Below are 17945 nucleotides of genomic sequence, written 5' to 3'. Positions count from 1 at the left end.
CTAGCTGTGTGACCTTGGGGCAAGGTGCTTACAATAGCTTCTCTGTGCCCTGGTTTTCCTATCTGTAAATGGTGATGATAAAAGTAGTTGTTACCCAGAGTTGCTGAGAAGATTAAATAGCGTAGTTACAAGTTAACGCATGAAAAGTAATTCAGTTCATGGCATGTATTAAGCAATTTGTAGTGTTATTGTTGTCCTCCGTGTGTCACCCTAAGTGTTACCCACTCTAAGAAACCGTCCCTGGCTACCCCTTCGCACATCCATTGCTTGATCTGCATCCCCATCACATCACCTGCTGCGCATGTCCTTGTTTCTTGTTTATTGGCTGTGTCTCCCAGCCTCCCCAAGAATGTATCTTCCACAAGGGCAGGGACATTCCTGAGCTGGAACACAGTAGACTCAATAAATCTTTGCTGAATGGCTATGGAAGGAATAGAGGCCAAATCCCATTGATTCTCTCCTTCCCCAGGGGGCCCTGCTGGGAGCCGGCAGGGCTTTCGCTCTGCGTAGCCCCTGAGGCCCTCAGCCCCTCAGGGCAGTGCTTGCAGTTTCCGCCTGGGAGTTGGGAGACCCAGCGGCACTCGCGGGTACCAGCCCTCAGCAGGGGACTGCTGAGCATGGGCTAGGGGGCGGGCCCCTCCTTGCCCATCAGTTCTGCGTTCTCTCTGCGCCTCCATTTTCTTGGATGTAAAATGTGGAGAATACCAGTGACCTCACAGGGCTGTTGTGAAGATTAAGTAGGATAATATATGTAACAGAGCTCACTGACTGGCTTGGAGTACAACTCGCCAGATGGTAGTTGTTATTATTGCTGTTGTTGTTGTTGTTGCAAGTGGCATATCCAAGTGTCGTTCTGAGAGTGAACGGGGTGCCCAAGGTACATGAGGGGCTGAGGTAGTGAGGAGACCAACATAAAGCAGGCACACAGGGAAGAGAAGAACCAGAATGGAATAATCGGTTGTGTTTGTACTCAAGCTTGTCTCTGTGTGTGTATTTATGGGGTAGGGGGGATGGGGTGGGGGTTGACAACAAGGATGAAGAAAAGAAACCCAACGAGCCCCCTGAACTCAGTTCTGGGGAGCCGAGCGCCCTGGCTCGTCCCGCTGTAAGGACAGCCAGGAGCCGCCACCGCCTCTCGCGCCCAGCGCAGAACCCGAGGCACAATGCCCGGCGCCTTGAGTGTATGCATCTGAGATTAGGGACGGGGGAAGGGGGACCTGCGTCCCGTGGCCACCACGGCTCCTACAGACTTGGGGAACCCAGAATGGACAGTAACATCCCAGGACCCCTGCTCCCCAGCCTCCCTGACTGAGCCGCGCGCCCCTGGGGCTTCGGGTGCTCTCGAACCCCGGGCGGGCGGGGCCGGCCTTCCGGAACGGGGTTGGTGGGGGGCGGGCGGCGCCGGGAAAAGGGCCGTTACTTTCCCAGAGTGGCAGGGCGACGTCAGGCGGAAGGGCGCGGGGCGCGCACGCTTTAAAAGGCATTCGCTGTCATCCGAGCTCTCAGCCGTGTGGGTAGGAGCAGGCTATATAAGCGGCGGGCCGGGCGCCGCGGGGCAGACGGCGGCAGCGGCGGCGGCGAGCGCCTCGGATCGCGGCGGAGCAGCGACCCCGGAGCCCCGCGCCCCCAGACGGGCCCTCCATCCGCCTCGGTCCGCCGTCCTGAGGAGCGCCGACCTGGCCCGCGAGGGCCGCCGCCACCCCGCAGCAGATTTGGATCCCCCACCCAGCGAGCCCCAGGCTGCTGCCCCCCGGGGAGCCCCGGCGCAGCGGCCGTCCCCGGACAGCCCCGCCGCCCCGCCGCCCGGCCCCGAAGACGCCGGCAGCGCCATGGCGGCCGCCAAGCCCAGCGAGCTGATGGGCATCTGCTCCAGCTACCAAGCGGTAATGCCGCACTTCGTGTGCCTGGCCGACGAGTTCCCGCAGCCTGTTCGGCCCGCCAAGCTGACCAAGGGCAAGGGCCGGCTCCGGCGGCCGCGCCAGTCCCGCTTCAAGACGCAGCCGGTGACCTTCGACGAGATCCAGGAGGTGGAGGAGGAGGGGGTGTCTCCCATGGAGGAGGAGAAGGCCAAGAAGTCCTTCCTGCAGAGCCTGGAGTGCCTGCGCCGCAGCACGCAGAGCCTGTCGCTGCAGAGGGAGCAGCTCAGCAGCTGCAAACTGAGGAACAGCCTGGACTCGAGCGACTCCGACTCAGCCCTGTGAGGGGCGCCGCCAGCAGTGGGGACTCGCACTCCTCCGCGTGTGAACCTCAGCAGGGCCCACGCCGCGGGGACCCCTGCGGACCTGGACGATCGCCCCTCGCGCGCCTGGACTCCTGCCAGGCTGCGAACTGGTCGATGCGCCCCGCGCTGCGCTCGCCCTGAGACAGGGGACGCCTAGAAGGGGGCCGCTTTCTTTGCCCTTGTAAATGTTTATTTTTTAACTCTGCCCAGTGCGAACTCTGCTGTGAGTGTGTGCGGGGACTCGCGCCCGCGCAGAATCGCCCGTGTCGCTGGGGCTTCCCGGAGAGCCGCTCCATGCCCTTGTCCCGGGGTTTGCAACTCCGATACTGCGCACCGCCCCACTGCCGTGCCCCACAGCGCGCGCTCGTTCACACTCACGCTGACACACTCTCGCTGAACACTTTTATAATTGTTAGGCGCGGCGGACGGGACTTGGGGCGCAGCGCAGCGGATGCTGCTGCTGCTGCTGCGGCCAGAGGATTGATATTTATTTTTCCATTGAGATGGCTGACGTTTATTTAACGATCTTTTTACCTGGATATGTCTGTAAGGCTCCTGAACGGAGACAAATAAAGTCGGTATATTTGCACAGTGCATTTCTCCTGGCTCTTGACTTCTTGAACCTTCGGGGCCCAGGCTTCCAAGGCTGCGGGAGGTGGGGGAAAAGATGTAGCTGCAATAGGAGTACAGGGATCCCGAGTGGAGATACTTCGCACGCTTCAGTCACTGGACCGAGGTCGCGCCCCCGGTGCCCGGTCCTTTGTCCGCCTCCCCAAGTGGATCCACACCTGGCCCAGAGCGCGCCTGCCTCCCTGGTCTGTTCCCCATCGCGAGCGTCCAGGTTGGAGTTGAAGCCGCTGGCGAGCCGAAGGAGGGCACTGTGAGGGTGGAGAGAGCCCAGCTCGGTGCCATCGACCTCTCTGGGAGCCTGGGGTCAAGTCATTGCCCCCTACCCACCGCAGAAGACCCTATTCACTCCTCGCCCTTTCCGGGGTGGGGAGATGCCCGAGCCAGCAGTGGGAGACTCAGGCCGGGGTATTTGGGTAGTGGGACCCGCGGGGGGCTGGAAGCCCGCCTGAGCTAGGCGAGAGAGGAGGTTGTGGGCCTCCGTGCGGTGCGCCGACTCGGGGGGAGTGCTGGAGACCCTGCGCCGCGGGAGCACACAGCGGTGGTTTTCAGGTCTTTGGCCCCTCTGTGCAGCAGCCCTGCACTTCGCCGTCTGTCAGGGTTCCGCGAGAAGCGTGGGGCATGTCAGTGCCTGAAGGGCGTTTGGGTACCACCAATTTCCCCACCCCTTTTGTTTACAGATGAGAAAACGAATTTAGCAATCAGGGAAGCAAAGGTCACGCGGAGAGTAGTGTAGGACTCGCGGACAGCTCTCCTGGCTCTAACATCACAAGGAGCCTGTTTTTCCAGTGCTTTAGAGCCGCTGCCTGGCATCCCAGTCTCCGCCCTAAACCCTCAGGGTTAGCAGTGTAAGGGCGCCACTTGGCAGCCCGGGCTGATGGGCAGGACCCCCGGTTGGAGCCCCTATCAACCCACCCCTCCAGGATTGCTTCAGAGTTGACCCACCGTGTCAGGCTGAGTAGATAAGAGAGACGTAGAGAGCTGGGGGGGCTTTTCCTGCTCCTCTCCCCAGGTTGCCTTGTTTCCGTGTTTGGCTGCCCTCTGGTGGTGGGGCTGGTGCTCAGCTCAGTCCTGGCAGGGAATCCGAACGGACTTCTATCTTCGGTTAGCACCTCTCGGAGCCGAGCCGTACTCTTCCGCGCTTTCAGGAAACTAGAGAGCAGAGGAAATGAAACAAAGAAACAAAAATAGGAGCACCTTTCTATTACATGGGATGCTTTCCGAGCCATAAATTGTTGAATAAAGCCATTAGATCTTTAAAAAACAAAAAAACAAAACAAAAAGAAAAAAGAAAAAGAGAAAAAAACACAGGGCCTGAAAGAGTGTCCTCACTGGCGCAGAGAGGGGAGGACAGGCACAGGGTGTCGGATACTGGGGCCTTTGGCATAGTCCTAGCTCCAGGGAGCACACTGGTAACTGCTGTCCCCAGCGACAGTTAGTTCCATTGTGGTGCCGCTTCATGACAGAAGGCCCTTACTTGCAAAAGCCTCGGCCTGGCCTGGCGAGGCAGCTGTGGGTGCTGTGTTGATCCCAGGGTCTGCAGCTGCCATGGCTCGGCTGCTTTGAGCACCTGGAGGTGGAAGGAGGGTGGCTGAAGCTCTGAATTTGTGCGCCCGTTCTCTTCCCTCCACCTGCTCCCCACCCCATCTTATCTTATATCTTTGGCAGTAGCTCCTGTTTCTCCTCTTCAGGAGAGGGTGCCCCAGACCGTCCTGGTGGATGCCACACCCCACAGGCCTGAGACCCTGGCATGGGCGTCTCCCCTCTGGGCACCACAGTGCCCTTCGTCCTGCGGGAGACCCTCCTCCCGTCCACCTTCGGCCCCTTCCTGAGCTGCAGGCCCCCTGGGGTTGCCCTGGCCAATATCCGGGGGTTGCTGTGGGGCGCACACCCTACCACTCTAGTCCCTGCTCAGCTGCTGGAAGCGCCCACCACGGAGCCAGTGCTTCTCAAGTGTTTTTTTGGGTTAAAATGAGCAAAGGGGCCAGTGAGGAAGATCGATACTCATCTTGCTTACTTCCTGGTTTTTCTTTAAATTATTCTGTTGAATAGATGTTCCACATTTAATCAAGCTAATTCCCCACTCTTTGGTATAAAAGCAGCATCTGATTTGTCCCAGTTTCTTAGTTTTGCCTCTAACCGACAGTTACCTCTCAGGGTTGGATATAGAAAGAAGTTTGGAAGAGGCAGCGACATGGACAGACGGGCTGGGCGAGGGAGGCAAAAACGTTGGGGTGCCTCAGTGTTAGAGGCGGCAGGCAGGTCTGGGGTGCCCTCTGCTTCTGAGCATCTCTGCCCTGCACAGAAGATGAGGGGAGACAGGCAGGGCCTCCTCTGAGGTCCCTATGGAACTGCTAGGGCTCAATGCCTCCCTGTGGCCTGAAGACATTCCAAGGCAGAACACAGCTCCAAGGAGGCGGCTCGGCTGGGCCTTGGAGGCCAAATGGTGGGAGAGGAGGGAAGAGAGGGAGAGGCATGAGCTGAGGGAGCAAGAGAGCATGAGAACCAGAAAGATCGGGGAGGACTGAGGCCCTCAGTCGGGGTGGGGAAGAGGGAAACATGGAGACATGGAGAGATGGGGAAAGACAGAGTCAGGAGCCAGAAAATGTCAAGAGACAGGCATAAATAAATAGGGGCTACCTTTGGAGAGAGAGAGAAGGGGGCCCATAGAGAGTAGGAGGGAGGGGAGGCAAGATGGAAAGTGCTCTGGAGAGTGGGCATTGGAGGAGAGAGAATCTCAGAGCGAGGGCACCTCTCCAGCAGCGGCAGGGCTGGCATGTGCTGGGGGTGGGCGGGAGCCTGCCCAGCTGTCTGGATTTACAGCCCCTGGGATTTACATGCTTGGCTCAGGAGACGGCCTCCTTCCTTCCCTTTTCCACCTGGGCTTCAGCCCATAGTCCTAGCCTGGGTGACCGGTTTTCAAATAAGCTGGATCCCAGAGGAGGTAACAAGTGGCCGTCCCAGCTCTGGCTGGCAGCCTCTTCTAAATGTTTCTCTTTGGCCCAGGCGGAGATATTTATCAGGGTGTTTCTGGGACTGTTTTGAGTCAGCTTGACCTCTGTGGCCCACTGTGTGCCAGTTCTGGGCCTGCTTGGTGTGGGGTGGAGAGGGAAGGGTGCTCCAAGGAAACGGGGTCGGCGGTGTACTTGAGCATCCTCCCTCAGGGGTGCATTTTGGGGGACCCTAGGTCCACTGGCCTCTGACAAAATGGGGAGGGGAAAAAGACCACCACTGAGTACCTCCTGCAGGTTTTCTACTTTCATCCTGATGACCCTTTTCAGGTGTTTTACAGATGAGAAAACTGAGGATCAGAGGGGTTTAGTTTCTTGCTCAACGCCACACAGCTAGTCAGTGGTGAGCTGGGTTGCAGCTAGTGTTTTTTTTGTTGTTGTTTGTTTTTTTCCAAAGCCTGTGTTCTTTCTAGGATACGAACTCCAACTTTTCACTGTAACCCCCTGTGACAGCTGTGAGAATGGGCCTTGGAAGACCTCCTGTGGCAGGGGGTGCAGCTGACCAGCGCAGAGCAGCTCTGGCTTTGAAATCCATCCCGTGCCCCGCCATGGGCTGCCCCCCGTCGTGGCCGTGTGTGCGTGGCTGGGTAACTAAGGTCGAACTCTTCCTGGGTGACGTAAGATTTCTTTGTTTGAGGACTTTGGCTCACGGATGTCGCGATGGCTCTGCTGAAGCTTCCTTGGACTATAGGGCAGTCTGTGGACACCTCCCCCTCTCTCCTGTCAGCGTCTTGTGCGCTGCAGCCTGCTGGCTCGCTCTCTGTTTCATTTCACACAGGCGTGTCTCCTAATATAATCCTTGCGTGCTTAATCCCATCATGGCACCTGCCTCTTGGAGAACAAGGGCTGGCACACTCCTCCCTCCCGGCAGGCTCTCTCAGGCCCCCGCTGGCACAGTAGGAGGGCGGTGGGCATCATTTTAGAGAGGACGGGTGGGGGCATGGCAAAGCTTCCGAACAAATATGTGTCATGTTGGTCTGCTGGTCCCGTGTTCTGGATGGGGAATTAGCATGTCATGGCCCATGTGGGGTGAGGGCGAGGGTCCCCCTTGTGGACAGCTATCCTCTAGGCCTATGCTCAAGGCCATATGACTCATAGCGACCACCTGCCCGTTCAGCTTCAAGGCCCAAGGTAGGGACTAATTGTTCACTGACATTGATTTTCCCCAGACGCTCTTGTATGTAGGTCTGTGGATGTGATTAAATTTCTGCCAGTAGCATATATTGTGAAGAAGAGCATGTTTCTCCCAGGCCTTGGCCTTAAGGTATAGCCGCCCCCTACCCCACGCTCTAGTTCTTCTTCCCACAAGTGGGAGCATGGATGTGCCTGCAGCCCAGGGCGATCAAGCTGACAAGGCCACTGGCTTCAGCGATGGCAGAGAAACCAGATGGAAGGACCCCAGGCTCCTGAATGACCTTGAGGAACTGAACAGCCTGACAATCGGAAATAAGCCCCAGGGATTTTTACACGTGAAAGAAACACACTTCTGTCTTCTTCAGGCCACTGACTTGTTATTGGATGTCTTTACTACAGCAGTCTTTCGTTACTGTAAATAAACAAAAATTAGCACTGGTGGTGGGGCGCTGTCCTAAAAAACCCCTTCAGTACGAGTCACCGACTTAGTGATTTTGCTTCATGTTGGGAGGGTACAGAGATTGCATGCTGGGAAGTTGGAGGTCCTCGTTACACCTGGGAAAAGCATTTAGTAAAACCATGTTTATGACACTTGGGAAGGCTGGTCACATATTGACGGAGCCCATAGCTCTAGGAGAAGTGGCCAGAATATTAGTGTACGTGGCTGCCGCTCTTTGTAGCTTTTAGCAAATTATTACAGGAAAGACAGGAGAGATGGAAAGGAATAGAGAATATCTAGAAATGTGGGGCCCCGCTTTGTAAGCCACACAGAAGGAGATCAGCTGTTGTGGGTCAGAGCCTCTGTGGAAGGCCACCCAGGAAGCCCAGCACAGGACCCGGCTCCCGAGCAAGGTTAGTAAGGGTGTTGACCTCCCGCTCAGGTTACAGCTTTAGGGTTCGCCCCAAGGAAGCCGAAATGACCAAGAGAGGGCTGGACCAGAACAGGAAACAAAAACAAAACAGCTTCAGAACTCCGCGGGGAAACATTTTGGGTATGGTTATTGGCATCTGGAACTAGCTAGAAGCACCTAGACCAGAAATTGCCAAGGAAAGTAGGAATTGGCCGGTGATTAGATTGTTTGAGCCCCAAGGCAGCCCCCAGGGAGCCCAGGCCTTCAACATCTGCTTCAGATGTAGCCACAGAGATGATGGTGGAAGGAGAATCTTCCAGAACCAGGCTGTCTGGGTTAGCCAGCCGCGGAACACACATGCTCCTCTGCCAGAGCAAGTCTGTACCCTCGAGGCCAGCGCGATTGGCCTGTTGCTGTGCACCAGGGACTTCCGAGTGTGTCCCTTCTTCCCTTTGCACACGGCAGAATTGTGGTTTTCCCACCCCCCTCCAGCATTGTGCAGGGATGCAGTTGGTGTGGTGGTGCTGGCGGGGGGAGGTGACTGGTCTCGCAGTTTATGTGGCACTGGGCCGTGAGTAACCATCTGTGGCTCTGAAGGGGGCGTCCTTTTCTCCAGACACCCTGCACTTAGATCTGGAAGTGTAACTAGACGGGGTTTAGGACCAGCTTCGTCGGAGAGGGGCAGAGTGTGTTCTGTTGTGGGAAGGGGGATGACTCAGGTATCTGGTAGCCCACCAGGCAGCCCACAGAGAAGACTCATACCTGTTTTCCACATCTTCCTGGGCACAGGGTCAGGCCTATTTCTCAGGCTCCTCTGTGGCGAGCATGGCGACAATCCGAAGCTCTCTGCAAAGGAATGAGCAAGAAAGCGTGCATGCCATGCTGGGCCGAGGCCTTTAACACCGTGGCAGGTTGCTCTTGTTCTTCCCAAAGACAGACCAGGGGCGCACCTGTGGACTGCCATTGACCCAGCATGGTGGCCATACCTGGGGATCTGATGACATGGAGCTGCCTGTGGACAGCTGTGGAATGTGGACGCCTGTCTTCCCTAACCCACTGCACTCCTGCTGGGTCTCTTTGTATAGCTTACCTGCTTTCTCTCCACCTGCAGCAGAGCGGGAGCACGTTTTCTACCAGTCTGACCCAGAGCAGGTTTTCTCATGACAGGAGAGTATCCCATTCTCCTGACTGGGATAGGGGCATAGGACTCCCATCCCAGGTCCCAGATGTGCTCCAGCGGTGGGGACAGGGGAAGGACAGAAGGGGTGTTGTGAGAGATCTTAGCAGGAACCAGGACATGCGAGACTCTAGCCCCGGCTCTGCGCCTCCCTTGTGTGGAGACTTGAGCAAATCACTTCCCCTCTCTTTCCCTGATGGCTTTGCCTACCTTTTTGTTCCGAAGTTTATAAAAGACCTGGGATACTTTAGAGACCTTAGAGCCTTAGGATCCTGGCCTTTGGGGCTTGCAGAGAGGCAGCGTTCATAGAGAGCAGGCATCCAGCCCCTTCCTGTACAGACAGAGGGATGGGGGCACAGAAACAGGCAGAGCCTTCTCCGCGACAGCAGCATCTTCACCCCACCCCTCTTTCCCAGCCTTGGGGAGAGTCCCAGAAACTCTGGGCTGGGCTGTTCTGACTGAACAATTCCTTCCAAACCCAAAATAACCGCCTGAGTGCCACCCTCCTGCAGGCTTGGGACCCCTGCCAATGTGTCATGGCCCACAGTCTGGCTCTCGCCCCTTCTGGACCAGCCGGCTGGCCTTTAGGTAGCCTCTGACCCTGCCTCTGATCTTCTGGGGAGGACTCTGAAAGAGCTTCCCTCATCCCTCATTTTCCAGAACATGTGAGATATTCCAAGCGGGCCCAGATCCTATAAGCTGCTACCCTCTGATCTGTGCCTCATGAGACCCATCTTACTGGCTGTTACATATGTTCTGAGGTTTTTCAATTAGCTGTGCTGTGGTCTGCTGTAGAGTGCAACCCCTAAAAAGCTACAGAGTGCATGAACTCTGCTTGGGACCATGGATGAGTAGCTGGTGTGAAGGCCCAGGACCTGCTGAGCCCTTCTCTGGGCCCTGTGGGGGACAGGGTTTGCAGGCCCTAAGGAAGCCTGACGGATACACACACACACACGGTCAACCATCTTTACCCCACCAAGAGTGGGCACTGCCATAGATGAAACCTGGTGGGCAGGAGCTCCTTCCCTGTAGGCTGGACATGTGGGGACTCTGGGCCAAGGAACAGGTGAACTTGTCTCCTGCCCTAGACTGAAAGGCACATCATGTGCCCTCTAAGGCTAACACTCAAAGAGAAGTTGGGAAGAGCTGGAAGGTTGGCGAGCAGTGGCTGCTCCTTGTTAGTTTTAGTGATATGCAAAGACAAGAGCGGGCCTCTGCAAGCATTAGCCAGGTCTCAAGCAGAGATGAAAGGCAATCGTGAGTATGCAGAAAGGCAGAGGCTTTACAAGTTTGAACCAACCATCTGCTTCTGTCACCCAAACCCAGGTTGTCAGACGGTTGTGACTCAGAGCCTTTCTCAAAGACTATCCATCAAGCAAAACATTCTTTAAAAGAAGCCAGCCTCACGGCAAGGATCAGACTAAGGGTGTTGCTTCTCTTTTAAGCCTGTTGTTTCAGTAAGTCTCAGATTGCTGCCATTAATGTCAGGGGAGAGGTGTGGCCAGATTGAGGAAGGAAGACAAGAAGCAGACTTGAGAATTCTGAGGAAATGGCAGGAAGTGTGATTACTGGTTCATGAGATGACCGTAAACAAATAGATTTTGATCCCTAATGAATCTTCCAAGGAATTGTTTTTCCAAAGAAATTCGTAACAGTCCCTAAATAGCCCCCAAGCAAGACATTTTGTGATGCCCACTTCAGATGAGGACAGTAGACAAAGGAGAATCTTCCAGAGGGCAAGACCGGAGCAGCCAGAACCTCCGCAGCCAGGGCAGGGGTCCGCACAGTCCCTGTCCCGGGGCTTCCGTGGGGTGGCCATTCTCCCTCTTCTGAATGGGCACGTTTGTTGTGGTCTCACTTTCTCTGTTTCACCATTGTCTACTGGTCAGTGGGTGGGACAAATTGTCTTCTAGCTTACCAGTCATCTGGCCACAAGGACCTGCATCTGAACCAGGTGGCGAGGTCTGGTCAGCACTCAGAGATCATGGTGCTATAACTGGATGGACTTTGGTGTGTCCCCCGTGGAGAAGAGGTGAGCGTGTCCTACTCATGTACACACACACGTATTTAGTGGCCAGAGAGGTGGGTTGCGGCACAGGTTGGTAGTGAGTCTTTAAGATCTGTCCTATCTATTTTCCTAGGCATGAAGCCATGCTAGTCCCAGCCTACCTCACTCTTTGGATTAGGGTTTGTCCAGTGCCGAGTTTTCTCCCACAAAATGTGAGCACAAGTACCATGTGCGTCTGCCGGAGCTGGACCTGAGAATAGGGTAGGCCAGCTCCACAATGTCTCCTTCCTCCGACCAGGAGCACCCTGGAAATGGTGGTAAGTTGGCTTCTACCAGGTAGATGGTGTGATCTTAGCAGATGATAAAGGCTGAACTTGGAGGGAACTTGGGACCCTGAACTATGAAGTGAGCAGAGCTGTTTACCATCCTGGACTATTACAGGAAAGAAAAAGAAAGTCGTTTCCTCTTTCAGGTACTGCGGTGTAGGTCTGTTGTGCTGTATAGCAGGGGAACCTCACCTTACACACTGTCCTTGCTTTTCTGTCCCTGAGAGCCACCATGAGAGATTGTCCTGCTTGCGTGCTCTTATTTACCGGGTGAGTGTAGCGGCCGGCTTAGCTGCTACACAGATGTTCATAATCATTACCGCTGCATCTGCGTGTCACCCTGAAGTGACGTGGCTCCTCTTCATTTTGTGTAATGCTCTTTAGCCTAAGTGGTACTTAGTTTTATACTTAAATCAAGACTCCTGCTAATCAGCATTAGTTTTTTAAAAAAATTTTGCTTTGTAAGTCTTTGCTTTTGTTTTGGTCTTGAGTTTGTATAAGATATGTCGCTTTCATACAGTGAAGGGCTGGGTTTTATTTTGAGGCTGAATCTGAAAATATTTTTTTTAAATTAATTAAATACAGACCTATAGCAAGTAAAAAGATTGAATCAGTAATCAAAAACCTCCCGACGAGGAGACGTCTAGGACAGGATGGTTTCCCTGATGAATTTTACTAAGCATTTAAAGAACTAATGCCAATACTTCTCAAAATCTTCCAAAAAAATTAAAAGAGGAGGGAACACTTCCCAACTCATTCAATAAAGGCTGGTATTACCCTGATACCAAAGTCAGCCAAAGACAGCACAAGAAAAGAGAACTGATATCCCTGAGGTGAATAGATGCAAAAATCCTCAAAATACTAGCAAGCTGATTCCTGCTGCGTAGTAAAAGCATTATATACCAGGACCAACTGAGATGTATTCCAGAAAAGCAAAGGGTAGTTCAACAAAACCAACACATTTTTCATGACAACACTCAACAACTAGGAATAAAAGGGAACTCCTTCAGCATGAGAAAGGACATTGATGGAAAACCCATAGCAAACCTCATCCCCATGGCAAAGGCTGAAGGCTTTGCCTGGGGGCAGACGCAAGGCCAGGATGCCTACTTCTGTCGCCATCATTCAACATTGCACTGGAAGGGCTCACCAAAGCAATTAAGATTCTCATATATGAAGCCTTCTTTTTCTTTTCTCTAGTGTTTACCTTCATAACATTATATTGAACCCTTAGCTCCCTGCTTAATAGGCAGTATCTATTATTATACCATAGTAGAGTTTAGTTGGCTCTCTCTGAGATTTGCTACCACTGGCCTGTTGTGCTACTTTCTCTGCACCTGCATCACCTCACCCCACGGCCCACCACCCCGCTGAGGCTTCTCCGTCTCCACCCTGTGCTTCTCAGACCTGTAGCCCATCTAAGTTTACTCTCTATTGGCGGCAGTTCTCAGCTGAGGCAGTTTTATCCTCAGAGGATATTTAGCAATGGTTGGAGACATTTTTGGTTGCTACGGTTTGGGATGGGGTTTCATGCTCCTGGTGTCCCGTGGGTAGAACCCAGGGATGCTGCTAAACACCCCATAGTGCCTCAGCCCCTACAACAAAGAATTAGGTGCCCAAAATGTCAGTAATGCCGGGACATGGAAACTCTATTTTTAGCGTGAGCCCTCAGCTAAAGGAGGAGTATTTTTGCTGGAGAGTTTTGAAAATGGCCATTCCTGGGCTGGCTTGCTCTTCAGTTCTTCCCCAACCCCATCAAGCAGTTCTTCTTGTACTTCACAAAACTCATGGCTTTTGTGTGAAATTTTTGCTTTGGCCCATCTTTCTGTATTTTTGAGCCTGTGGCTTGTATAATGGAGTCTGTATTATTTGAACATCCAGGAGAAAAAGAGGGAATTTGCTGCTTCCTGTTTTTGCATTCCTAACAAAATCTCTGAGGGAATGCTTTAAAACTTCAGTCTGAGATGTTTTAGTTTAACCAGGAATGTGAATTCAGGCTTCAGAAACCACTGACAACCCATTTGGGATTATGGATCCTCAGGGAAAATGCTTTCCCCCTCAACTCAGTGCTGAGATTTCTTCGTAGGTTTTAGTCGGGGTGGTGAGAGGTGGATTTTGCTCCTAGTTTCCTCGTAACCTGATGGGGTGGGGGAGGGGGCGCACCGGAGACCCAGCTTTGTGCAGGGCTGGGTTTGCCATTAATCGCCCATGTGGGACGGGCTCTGGGGGTTGACCCCTATGTTTCTCATCTCTATCAGCCCATGAGGACCAAAGTCAAGGTTCACATGATTTTGCAATGCCCTCAGGGTGAAAGGCAGCCCCCTGCCCTGACCACTTCTCTGGGTCCCTGATTTCTCTTATTTTGGGGCTTCTGGGTGTTCCATACTTTTTTGCCAGGTCATTGACTAATTTCTAAAAAAAATGCTTATTTTAACTGGCTTTTTAACGTTGCTTTAAGCATGAAAGTCAGTTAGCGTATCTACTCCACTGCACTGCCCCAAACAGAATCTCTGCCCTTGCCACATTAAACCTCTATATTCTCACCTCTAAAATGGGAATAATAATAGAAGTTGTCTCAAAACCCAGAACAGTGCTTGGCAGATCATAAGTGCTAGCAAATGTTCCTTTTCCCTTTCCCTCCTCTCCAGTCCCTCCCAGCCCCTCCTTCCCCTTTCCCTGCAGTGGGGGAGAGCCCCGAGGCTGTGAATCCCTGGTCCCCAGCAAGCTCTGCGGACCCACAGATCCTGCCAGGACCCCACCTGCCTCCCACACCTCTGCTTCCTGACGCCCGTCCTTGGGGGCCAGCTCCGCAGCCTTACAGAGCTTTCACTGTTTCCTCCTGCTCTGGGAAAGGGCCAGAAATAATGTTTCTCGCTGTCAGCACCCTTTCCCGGCAGCCGGAAGCAGCTTGGTCTGCAGAGAGACTCAGCCGTGGGGGCGGGTGTACGGATCAGTACAGATCAGATATCAGAGCTCTCTCTCTCCCTCCCTTCCCCCTCCAAACAGGCATGGGGGGAGGGCTTGAGTTTCTCTTGATTTTTTGGATCGTTTATAATTTTTAAACAACTTCAGATTTAGGGAAAAAAGGTGCAAAAATAGTACAAAGAGCGTCTGTATGTCCTTAACCCAGATTCCCTGTTTACATTTACATCATTTGCTTTACCGTTTTTCTCTGTTGATTTATCTATCTGTCCATATACACACGTACATGACTCATTATTATTATTGTCTGGACCGTCTGAGACATACTCGCAAATATGAAACTCCTTTACCCCTCAGTACCCTTCAGAGCATATTCCTAAAAAGAAAAGACATTGCCATTCATATCCACAGTGCAGTTATCAAATTCAGGAAATTAATATAAACATAATATGATGATATAGCCTGTAGACATTTATATTTTTTCAGTTGTCCCAATAACGTCATATTGACATTACTGGGACAACTGGAAAAATGTGTATATATTCCTTTTGTTTTTCTGATCCAGGATCCTATCCAGCATCACATGTTGCACTTAGTTGCCAGGTTTCTAATCTAGAACAGACCCTCGGTCTGCCTTTGTCTTGCAGATCTTAGTATCTTTGAAGAGTAGAAGCTAAATTTGCGTTTGTCTGCTCTTTCTCCACGATTACATTCGGGTTTTGCCTCTTTGGCAGGAACACCACAGAAGCACTGCTGGGTCCTGCCCAGTCGTCATATCAGGAGCATGCGACTCAGTTTGTCCCATCGCTGGTGGTATTCATTTTAATCGCTTGATTAAGGTGGTGTCGGCCAGGTTTTTCTACTATAAAGATGTGATTTTCCTCATTGGAATTAATAAGTATTTTGAGAGTATGTAAATATCCCTTTCCTCATCAAACTTTTTTTTGGAGGCGCCTTTTTAATTTTATTTTTTAAAATTTAATCTTTATTGTATTTTTTTTCATTACCCGTTAGTCCCCTGACACCACTCCCACCCCCAGCAGTCACCCCACTGTGGCCCATGTCCGTGAGCCCTTCTTCCTTTTTGTTCTATCCCTCTGCCCCTACCCGACCCCCACCGGTCGTCATCTGCTCGCCTGTGGTTTTACCCTGTGGTTTTAGCATCCCTTGACAATTCTTGTATGAATCAGTCACTACCATGATATTCGCCAATTGGTGATGTTTTTAAAACTCCACCATTTTCTCGACATTCCTTAGTTGCCATTCTAACAAAACAAAGAATCCCCCTGTTTACTCATTTGTGCATTCATTTATTTAGATCAGTATGGAACCATGAATTCCTGTCTCATTCAACACCTTGTGATTGTTACTCTCATTATTTATATGGAGGCTCAAATTGTCCCAGACTTGGTCAGCAGGAGCCCAGTAGCATTTTAATTATTCTTCCTGCTTCTAAGAGCAGGGCCTGTGTTTGTTTTGCTCATCGTCAACCCTAGATCCTAGCACAGTACTTAATATAGTTTTAAATGAACGATAGAACTCTCATCTATAAACTGTCAGTAACAATAGTAACTGTCATAGGGTTTTGCACAAAGTAAATGAGCTTTTATGCTCCAAGTGTTTAGAATGCCAGTAATATTAATAGCTAATATTTATTCCCCACTCACTATGTGCCAGGTACTGTTCTAGAACTTTGGCATGTATTAGTTAATTATACTGGTCCTGTGAGATAAGTAGCAGTCTTTCCTCATTTCACAGAAGAGGAAACTGAGGCTGAGGGAGATGAAACATCTTGCCCAAGGTCACGCAGGCAACATCCAGAGCCGACACTCTGACCTCTTGCCATGTTGTCGCCTTATACAAGTCCTGAGAGTGAGGCACATAGACCTATGAGTATACAGTGGGAAGGGCTTTGGTAGATTGAGGAGGGGAAGATAATCAGGGGGACCAGCGTCAGGGATGTCACACAGATGACAAAGTGCAACATGTGAAAATCCAGACACCTGAACAGTCGCCCACACCCAGCTCCCTGGGCATCAGCCGTTGACCTGGACTGTCCTCTTCCAGCCCCACCCCCCGGCCTCGGGGCTGCCTTCCACCAGTGCTGCCACCGCTGCCTTTTCCCCGCCAGGCAGCGCTTTGGTCTGCCAGCAGCTCTGGGTCTTGGCCCTCACTGCTGCTTGTTGACAGCTCCCTGCCTGCTGGTCCAGGACTGTGAGCATCAACCCCTCTGCTTCTTAGCGATGGTCACTGTTGCAGGTTCACAGTTATTTATTTGATTATTCGATTCAAATCTGTCTACCCTGGTAGACTGTGATCGTGTCTACTCTCATTGCCTCTCTATCTCCTGGGACAATCTGCATATGGTAGGCATTTAATAAACATGTGTTGACTATTTGAATGACTGTAGCCCTTTACTTTCTCATCTACTCTTTCATTGACTTGTTCCCAGAGTCCTGCAAGAGTGTCCTGAGCTATAGAACGAGGGTGCTCTTGGTGGTTCAGAGAAGGAAAGGGCCTATTTCCAAAATCCCATTCCAGACAAAGAGCAGAACTAGAACCTGGGCTCATTCTACCTTTGTGGCCTGTGTCCCCCCGGCCCTCCACATCAGTGTTCAGATTCCCAGCCCAATGGAAGTAGCTCCTGGCTTCTGGAAACCCATACTGATGGACTCTGGGTGGTAACTAATGCTCAGTTAATAAAGTTATTTTTTAAAATATTTTGTTTATTTTATTTTTAGACAGAGGGGAAGGGAGGGAGAAAGCGGGAGAAAAACATCAATGTGTGGTTGCCTGTTGCATGCCCCCTACTGGGGACCTGGCCTGCAGCCCAGGCAGGTGCCCTGACTGAGAATTGAACCAGCGACCCTTTGGTTCTTAGGCCGGCTCTCAATCCACCAAGCCACACCAGCGAGGGCAAAATAAAGTTATTGGTATTCCTACTACTTGATTCTTGAATTTAATGTGATTGAAGTGTTCCCGGTGATTCACGCCAACACCAGGAGTGGCCTTCTACCCCATCTCAAACTGACAGTCGTGCTTGACTGCGCAGCCCTGTTGGTGACCAGAAAAAACAGTCCTATGCCTCCCAGGAAGTCTGGACTCACAAGAATAAGTGACAGGGCTAAACCCAGAAGATCAGGAGATACACGCTAGGGTACAGGTGACTAGCTGTCACTGACAGGCACAAGAAAGGAGTTTCTGTCTCAGGCTTACCAATAGGGCCACGTAAAGGATGGATATCAATTAAAAGGCAAAGGTCGCATGTAACCCAAGCAACGAGCCAGGACCAGGGGGATAGCACCCAGGAGCAGGGTTTTCTGCATCAGAACCTCCTCGGAAGCTGGTTAAATGCAGACACCGGGACCCCACCTCAATAATGCTAAATCACAACCTCTCAGAAGAATTTTTATCTTTTATAAGCGTACATTCGCCCAAAGTGACATTGGCATACTCAGGACTTAAGAGATCCAGTGTCTTCGAGAAATGACTGTGCAGTGTGACACACATTCAGTAGCAAAAATACAATTGAGGACACATATTTGTGAGATAATCCAGCCCTATTTATCTCAGGCAGCTAAGCAATGGTTGTATGTGCTCTGCACATGATAATGATTCTGAGCGGTAGTTTTAACGTGTAAGTATTCTGTTTTATGGGTTCCATATGC

At 52.0% G+C, this 17945-nt stretch overlaps 1 protein-coding gene across 1 annotated transcript; it reads left to right on the top strand.

Moving 5' to 3' along the window:
- The first annotated feature begins 1509 nt into the window (after positions 1-1509).
- CUNH11orf96 (chromosome unknown C11orf96 homolog) lies at positions 1510-2809 on the top strand. The gene has a single exon (XM_054587200.1). It carries the CDS (start codon positions 1830-1832, stop codon positions 2199-2201), a length of 372 nt encoding a protein of 123 aa, XP_054443175.1. The 5' UTR covers positions 1510-1829; the 3' UTR covers positions 2202-2809.
- Positions 2810-17945: the final 15136 nt, after the last annotated feature.

Source organism: Pteronotus mesoamericanus, unplaced genomic scaffold (genome assembly GCF_021234165.1).
Source record: "Pteronotus mesoamericanus isolate MK-2021 breed Mesoamerican mustached bat unplaced genomic scaffold, CSHL_Meso_final scaffold_1066, whole genome shotgun sequence".
Taxonomy (NCBI): domain Eukaryota; kingdom Metazoa; phylum Chordata; class Mammalia; order Chiroptera; family Mormoopidae; genus Pteronotus; species Pteronotus mesoamericanus.
Note: the sequence above shows the minus strand (reverse complement) of the source record. Positions and strands in the feature narration are given on the sequence as shown.

Bases quoted from the DNA above. Each gene is read 5' to 3' on its own strand.
- CUNH11orf96 (XM_054587200.1), top strand. From the start codon at position 1,830: ATGGCGGCCGCCAAGCCCAGCGAGCTGATGGGCATCTGCTCCAGCTAC.